At 44.3% G+C, this 8,854-nt stretch overlaps 1 protein-coding gene across 1 annotated transcript; it reads left to right on the top strand.

The window, feature by feature from the left end:
* Positions 1 to 6,181: 6,181 nt before the first annotated feature.
* Positions 6,182 to 8,055, top strand: LOC148118823 (ral guanine nucleotide dissociation stimulator-like). Its single transcript, XM_087899409.1, has 4 exons — positions 6,182 to 6,187; positions 6,268 to 6,449; positions 6,997 to 7,044; positions 7,505 to 8,055. Exons 1-4 carry the CDS (start codon positions 6,182 to 6,184, stop codon positions 7,692 to 7,694), a joined length of 426 nt encoding a protein of 141 aa, XP_087755535.1. The 3' UTR covers positions 7,695 to 8,055.
* The last annotated feature ends 799 nt before the right edge of the window (positions 8,056 to 8,854 follow it).

Genomic DNA, 8,854 nt, shown 5'->3' with positions numbered 1-8,854 from the left:
ATGGAAAAAAAGGTCTAATAGACCATAATTGGAAGAAGCGACTGGTTGGGATAATGGTTCAGCAATGAATCCCTCTTTTGTTAGTAGAAAACAACATGAACTGACATTCGCAGTTTACCCAGGAAAGAAGGGGTTTACATCTCCATCATTAGAGACAATAGTCTAAGAGATTATAGTGCAACTTGACATGCACTTAATTTATTCTACACACAAGCAAACTGTATTCGAACGTTTGCCTGTCCAACACAGTTCTTAGGCTCCTAAGTGAGAGAGCACTTCATATCAGAGACCTAGAAAGACTGGGCAGAATAAAGTCACATCATAAGTCTATGATGAAATAAATTCACTTGCTGCACACACACACACGCACACACACACACACACAGAGAAACACACACACGTTCTATCAGTTCTCTTCTCTAGAGAACCCTGACTAATGCACAGCCCAAGAGAGAGAGTTGTGCTGCAGCCAGCAAAGCTAAAGGGGTGGAGCCATCTAAGTCAGCCCTTTGACAGTAGACACAGAGCTATGGGATTTGGAGTTTGGGGGTTTTGGTCTTGCTTTGGTCCAGTATTTTCTCACTGTCCTCTATTATTTTACCATGTGTTCTGGAATGGTAATGTATAACTGTGCAATTGTATATCAGAAGTATATACACTGCCATGGTGGGCTTTGTGTATCTGTTATGTACTAGTGATAACAGAAAGGGTAACTGGTACAGCTTCTTCACTGACCTCTCTCAGTTACCTCAGTCCAGACATGGTACGTGGGACAGCTCTAGAAATACTTGATAGTTTTAGATAACTGATAATGGAATAATTCTTAATGTGTGATAATAAAAGTAAAAGTAGCTTGGTACATTTTGTGAAAATTAAATCCATGTGACCAGTACAAACAGCCTGTGACTGGAAGCCGTCAAGGTGATTGGAAATCTTAATTTTTTAACGACTAACATCAAGGCTCCACTCAGTTTTGGCTAACAAGGAATTATGCAGGTTGCTGCATTGACGTCTAACCTGAGGTTTACGTTTTCCTCTCCTGAGTTCAGAGATGACAGGCGCACACCTCTGTGCTCTCCATGTATTATCAAGTGCCACATGCCCAGTGTGTGACATTTACCTGACAGTCACTGTACAAAGACACACGTTCCGTTTCCACCACCGCGTACAGGATGTTATTAGAAGCGTTTTCTCTCAGGACACACAGCACGTGAAAGGAAGTCTATGCTTAATCAGACCTTGCTTATGAGCACATGGGTCCCTGCAATTAGATCACGTTTTCAGAGCCATTAGGGTTAGAAGCATAAAACCCTGGATTGAGAAGAAATGGACATACTGTGTATTTTGTCATTTAAAAATGGTGTTTGAGATGAGATGTTGATTTCTTTCGAGTGTGCTAGTTTCCTCTGCTCAAAATCTGCTCAAAACTCAGTGTGTCAAACGTCAGACAAGGCTTCAGCTAGGGGACAGGCTGGGAACAAGGAACTAAGTTGGAACTAAATATACTTTTACAGTTGAAAGTATTTTGAGTAATTTCTGTGATTTTTATTTTCCGCATAACACTTACTCTATGTCCGTAAGGAATTTCTTTGAGATATACCAGGCAGTGTGCTGACATCTGGACGATATGATGAATGGCTTGGTGTCCCTGACTACGAGTGTGAAGAGAAGGAAGTAGCTGCAGTGCAGAGGTAATGCTTCACTAATGGCGGGAACAACATTTAACACAATAATAGAAGTCATGTTTGCTTAGACACACTAGATTTTATAGCACAGAATCATTTACTAAATATATTGACTGGGAACAAATGGTTTCAATTGTTCACAAACACAGAAGACATTTTGAAAAGAGAAGTATGATTTGGGGACTCACAGTGGCCCATGCTTATAATCTCATCATGTGTATGTACATTGTATATTCATTAATTAAATTTCTCCATTTATTTCTGACTTTGGGGAGATATTCTAAGCAATATTTATAGAACATATTCTGCTTTTAATTTGATTCTCAGAAAATCATGAATAAGATACAGAGTATTACTCTGTTCCCTTTCTTCATATTTATAATTTTATGAGTGAAATTTATTGTTTTAAAATAACTTATCTCTGTGTGCAGTCTTTCACTACCCCAACCAAATGTCTATCTTTAAATAAACTTTTCTGGATATTGTACAAAATTGAGCAAAACTCTGAACTCAACCATATGACATCATCAAATTTAGCTGTTTGCATCACCCTGAGTATTCTACACCTGCCTGGTTCCTGCAACTCAGAACTGCCAGATGTCTCCAGAAAGGTAAGGAGACAAAGATTTTTTTATTTGCTAGGTAGAAATTTTATTTCAAATTCAATTTAGGAAAATACAAATATTGATAATAAAAATTTCATTTTTCACTTCTTTTTTCTGAGGTTTGCCAATAAAGCTTTATTTTTTATTTTATTATTTAAAAAAATACCAATCCAAATTCCCACTACCTCCCCTCCTTCCACTACCCTCCCACTCCTTCCACACATCCTCCTCTCAACCACTCCAATCCTAAGAGAGGGCAAGACACCCTGTCCTGTGGAAAGTCCAAGTCCCTCCCTACTACATCTAGGCTGAGCAAGGTATACATCCAAAGAGAATAGGATCCCAAAAAGCCAGTAGATGCAGTAGAGACAAAACCCAGTGCCATTGTCATTGACTCCTCAGTCTGCCCCAACTTTCACCCACATTCAGAGGGACTAGTTTGATCCCATGCTCATTCACACCCAGTTCAGTTGAAATTGGTGAGCTCCCATTAGCTCAGGCAAATTGTCTCAGTGGGTGAACCCCTCATGGTCTTGACATCCTTGCTCATACTCTCCCTCCTTCCACTCTTCAACTAAACCTTGGGAGATCAGTCCAGTGCTCCGATGTGGGTCTCTGCCTCTGTTTCTATCTGTTGTTGGACTAAGGTTCTGTGGTGATATTTAAGATAATCATCAGTCTGACTACAGGGCAAGGCTGTTCAGGCACCCTCTCCTCTATTGCTTAGGGTCTCAGCTGGGGTCATCCTAGTGGATTCCTGGGATTTTTTTTAGAGCAAGGTTTCTTGCTAACCCCCAAATGGCTCCCTCAAGCAAGATATTTCTTTCATTGTTCTCATATCTGTCCTTCCTCCATCTCGACTATCCCATTCCCTCAAGTTCTCCCCATATAAACCTTTCTTTACATCTTACTCCCTGGCTTGCTGTGTAGCTGGGTGGCTGACTCCTAGAGTTCTCTTCCCTTACTTGTTCCTAGATATTGCTCCTCCTATATTTCTCCTTCTATTTATTTTCTCTGACTTCCAGTCTCCCATCCCTTCTCCTTCCTCACTGTTGGACGTTCAGCTCTTTAGTAGACCAATCAGGTGTTTTAAACAGGCGCATAACACAGCCTCACAGTTTAAAAACGCAATATAAAGGAACGAAACACATCTTTGCATTACCAAACAGATGTTCTATAACCTAAACAAATGTAACACATTATAAAATAATAATCTACAACATCTGACTCAGAACATCATTTCCTCATATTGTATAGCATCAATGGATGGAAGATAAAGTTAGGGTCCAAACAACCTGTCATTGCAGACCCAAAATTATTCAATATCAGCCAAATAGGCCTTCCTTCAAATATCTCCCATTGTAATAAACCTGTTAGCATTGCATCTGCACTGAACAAACAAGAGACCCATGAAAGTTGTCCTTTATTTTTAGACACCCAATCTTAACACATGGTGCCCTCATTCAAGGGTAGTCTTCCTCCTTCCTGTGCCTTTCTGTAAGCGTCCTTACAAACATGCTCAGCCACATCTGTCACAAGTGGAAGGATTTGAGACAAGTTAACAATATATACTACCCATCACAGGGGGGAACACTGGAAATCATCCCCATATGGTATTGCACTGTGATGGTCACATTTTAACATACGGTCATAAAGTATTTTCATTTTTCTAACAGAAAACTCCCCTCTATTTTATAGAAGGTGACTTTTTCTCAGAATTTTGAAGTACAAACTTTTAGCCTCAAGGCTAAAATGAGAATTACAACCATGCAAAAGGTCAGAGATCTCTGTGTTTGCCTCTTATGTCACAGATTTCTCTGGTCAGTTTCCTAACTGAGAATTATCCAAAAATATTTGGAGAAGGCCATCCAGTTCATCTCGAGAGCCCATCGGTTTGCTCTGATGGGGAGAACACTTACGATGCGTTTGACACACAAACTGACAAATTGTGATGGAAGAAAATGAGTGTGAAGGAGACCCCACCCCAGTGGCAGCACGGGCCCCACAGGCAATGATGTAGAGCCCAGAAGTCCAACTGCTCCTCGTCACAATGAAGAAATATAGGTAAGTATAGATGTTCTATTATCACAACTTAAAAGATTCATTTACACCTGAAAATATCCTTTACAACAAGCAGTGATTGGGAGTTTACTAAAACCACTATAAAGTAAAATATTACCCGTACATTACAGGCATTTTCCTGCTGGTAGAAACTGCCTATAAATTTTCAAGAGAAATTTGACAGTGGGTCTTCCAAAAGTTCAACAAGAAAGCTAAGAATGGAAAGAGACACACTATGACATTTGAGAATAATGGAACACTTCTTTATCTGAACACCAGAAGTGTGACTATGAATAAGGATGTGACCACTGAAGCATCTGACAGCAACATAACAGAGGTGCTTGTTCAACGAGGCATCAAGAATCTCATGGTGTAATGTGTGGTCAGACAGCATTGAGTTGTGAGATTTCCCACTAGAGGGCACTCAGTTCAAGTCTCTAAGATTAACAACAGCGTAGAATATAGGGAAGAAGAACATACACAATGACAGAATGAGCAGCCAATTTTAGAATGTGGCGCAATATATATTACAAATGATTATTACTTTGATTGCATGCATTACACAGGAACATTATGCATTTGGAAATCTGTAACAAAGGCTGCATAAGTTAAAGTACCCCATATAATTATATCTGCATTCTCTTTAGATGCAGAGGAGCCAAGAGCTAAGAAAAGACGGCCTTTCATATCTCTGTTGTTCCACAGGGGCTCTGTGCTTCACCAGGACCAATTGTGCGCAGCTTTCCAGTTGCTAAGACAGGAAAATTCTTGGGAAATGATCTGCCATTTGTGAGGATGGAAATCTGCCCACAGCAGTTCTGGTAGGTCTCACATGGCCCTTCTCTGGTTGTCCGAAGGACAAAATCCTGCTTCTCCTAAATACCCCCACTCAATTCTATCCTCAAGTGGAGAAACAAGTGTGCATCAAATCATTGGCTTAAGATTAGGAAGGTAAGAGGGTGCTATTCACCAGGAGCTGTGTATTGGAGAACTTGCAGAAATCACTTATCCGTTGTGGAAAATCTGATGTAAGTAAATAAGTAATGCCTTAACATTAAGGTGGGTTGGGCACCACAGGTGATGTAAGTAAATAAGTAATGCCTTAACATTAAGGTGGGTTGGGCACCACAGGTGATGGAAGCACCAAATCCAGTTCAATGTCCTCTTCGTCCATGCCAGTTTGTGCATTGCACCTATGCACACCATTGGCCTGGTTCTCAAGAAGAAGGAAACCATGCTCTGTGCTGTGGATAGAGTGACAGGTGCTTCCCTTTCTTCCTCTCAGGACATCCTAGCCTTTATTAGTGAAAAAGGGCCAGTCACCGAAGGCATCTTCAGAGCATCAGGTGATATAAGAGCATTCCGAGCCCTTAAAGAAAGACTGGATTCTGGAACAGAAGTGAACTTCAACAACGAAAGCGTCCCTGTTGTGGCATCTATCTTAAAGGTAAGGAGTGTCCTCGCGTCTGCTGCGCTCAGGAATCCTCTGAATCTGTGTGAGTAGTTGCCTTCATTGTGTTTAGTCTTGAAGGATGATAGAGTGAAAGGGTCAGGAAAACGTGGAATGATAATAACCAATCCTGACATTGCAATCCTGTGCCTGTTTGAACCACCCACCCTGATCTCTCCTCAGGTTGAAAAGTATCCTGAGATGTTCGTCCTGGAGGACCAAAAGGAGTCCACCCCAGAGGACAGGAAGGAGTCCATCCCCAAAGACATGAAGGAGTCCACCATGGAGGACAAGGAATCAGCCCCGGAGGACAAGAAGGATGTCACCCCGGAGGACAAAAAGGAGTCTGCCATGGAGGACCAGGAGTCTGCCCCGAGTACATGAAGGTATTCAGCTTCAAAACTTTGACTTCCATGTAGAATGGGAATTGCGAGTCTCTCATTGCCTTCCTTAGCACATACCCTAGAATCTTAAACTTTGGAGATCTGGAAAAGGTGATCGAAGACCTGATCACTTCCCTTCAGAAAAGTTGATTAAAGACCTGATCACTTCCCTTCACAATGGGGACCGCGAGTGCCTGATGGCCTTCTTGAGCGCCTACCCTGCTCATACCACCATGGAGCAGGTGCTGGATGTGCTCTTCAGGCGGTGAGTGCCCACTTCCCGGCTCAGAGGCCTCACATCCTCCTGTCCTTTATGGGAAGCCTCTGCCTTTCTCTGGGCCTACTTCGTTGCTAGAGTCTTGTCAGGAGCCAGCAGCATGTAGCAGACATTACTACCTCTAGGTTGGGCCCTAGGGACTGCTGTGTCCACAGCTGAGACCCTAATGAGTGTGGGTGTCCTTCAGGAAGCTCTCTATCCTTGGCCAGTTTTCCTGAAGCATGGTCAAAGCGCTTCTCCCATTGGAAAGGGGGTTCTAGAATTCATATTGGAGCACCCGATAGAGATGGGTCTTGAGTGGAGACCCGTGGAGGATAATCCGAGGGAAGCTGTGTCCACTGAGATGTCTGGGTAGACATGCCGCACAGACATATTTGAAGCACCTACAGAATGCAGGTGAACTAGTAACCTGAGAGCAGAGAGAACTTCTAGGCTCTGGACTTTGATTCTGCTCCAGGAGTCAGCAGGCCCCCCAGATGTCTTCTAGGTAGGGAACTGGGACTCCACAGGTAACATCCTTCCTGATCTCCTCCAGGTATGCATGCTTCCACCCCGGCTGCCAGGAGGATGAGCAAATAAAGGCGTAAGTGAGCTTTACAATCTGAGAAAGGCGGGCCTTGGCTCTGCAGGGTGGGCTCCCTGGGGTACCAAGGGTGAGGGGTGGCCAATGCTTGGAGCTCACGTTCCACGTTTCTACTACCATACTGAGGTCTAAGCATTGACTGGAGGGTGAAAAGAATTGCATGAGCACGGTCCTTGCAATTGGGGATATGGGGAAAGCCTGTGGCCTCCGGTGGCCCTCTGAGACCCTACCCTCATCTCAGTCCATGGCATGAAGGCTCGCTCAGCTGTGCTCCATTAGAGCCTGAGCATGGGGCGCATGGAGCTCCCTGCTCCCATGGCCCTGTCAGTCCTGCTCATTGTCCTCGTATGGCTACGGGTTGGATATCCCCTCCTTTGCAGTCTCACATGCACGGAGTCTTGGGCGGGATGGCAAAGGAAAGTCCAGGCCACTAAGTGTCCTGTCTGTCCCTTTCCACCAGGGCCATCTGCACCCTCCTGGACACGTGGACGAGCGTCTTCCCCGGAAACTTTGCTACACCAAAAGGCATGTCAGTCCTGAAAAGGGTAAAGAGGTACCTCATCATTCACTGTCCCTACTCCGATACCCTGATACATGTATATGAGCTCCTTGTAAGACTGGTGTCGGAAACTTCAGAAGAGGGCGATTAAGAACAAGCCAGGTAGGTGCTTGACACTGTGAAGAGGTCTCAGGACCTGGTCTCGGGTTTCAGGAATGATTGTGGGATTGCCACACCAACTCCAGTGTCGTCTGTGTGACATGACATATGTCACTATGCCGGATGGGAGCTGCGTATCCTATGGGACTAGGCTTCTTGGAGATCAATGGCAGATGGCCCGGTATAGGCCGCCCGTTGAGGCATACACGGGTTTCTCCATTAGTTGGCTATGTAGGATATGAGCTTTGCACCATCTCTTTTATAATAATGACATTCTTTATATCTGCAAGACAAGGATTATCTCTTCAGGAACAGCTCTGGGATAGGGAAGCACAGTGTGGGAATGTATAAGACTACAGCAGAACCCTTGCCATACACGGGGGTGTATGATCATGGGGTGCATGGAGCTCCCTGCTCCCATGGCCCTCTCAGTCCTGCTCATTGTCCTCGTATGGCTACAGGTTGGATATCCCCTCCTTTGCAGTCTCACATGCACGGAGTCTTGGGGGTGGGGGTGGGGACAAAAGAAAGTCTAGGTCACTAAGTGTCCTGTCTGTCCCTTTCCGGACACATGGATTGATAAGTTCCCTAAAGACTTTTCCAAGGCATCAGACATGTCCATTCTGAAGAGGTTGAAGACCTATTTGATTCTTAACATGCCCTACTCAGATGTCCTTGTCTGTGTCCATGAGCTCCATACCAACTTGCAGGCAGAACTGGCAAGTGATTCAGAGGATAGCGACTGAGAAAGTGCCAGGTAGATGCTGGGCACTGTGAGGCGGTCTCAGGACCTGGTCTTGCGTCTCAGGAATGACTGGGGGATCCTTTAGAGGCTCCTCTTTGCAGGAGCAGTCACCGGACCCTAGCCTGGGCATGTGATCTTTTGGAGGATAGGATCTGGGAATCCAGGCAGACATGGTCTCTCCTATGTTTGGAAAGACTGAGAAAGAGGTCTCATCCTGGGCATGTTGTCTCCTGTCCCTCCACTGTCACTTCCCCTTCTAGAGATGCTTGCATCAGCAGCACATCTGTCTCCATCCTTAGATCCAGAGAGCTGAGGCAGAACTGCACATCCAAATCTAGAGTTCCAAGCAATGAACAATCCAGAATTAGCAAGAACCAGAGCAGCCTGAGGTCAGAAAATCCAACGTA

This window comes from Myodes glareolus, chromosome 20 (genome assembly GCF_982192425.1).
Source record: "Myodes glareolus chromosome 20, mMyoGla1.1, whole genome shotgun sequence".
In the NCBI taxonomy this organism is placed as follows: Eukaryota; Metazoa; Chordata; class Mammalia; order Rodentia; family Cricetidae; genus Myodes; species Myodes glareolus.
Note: the sequence above shows the minus strand (reverse complement) of the source record. Positions and strands in the feature narration are given on the sequence as shown.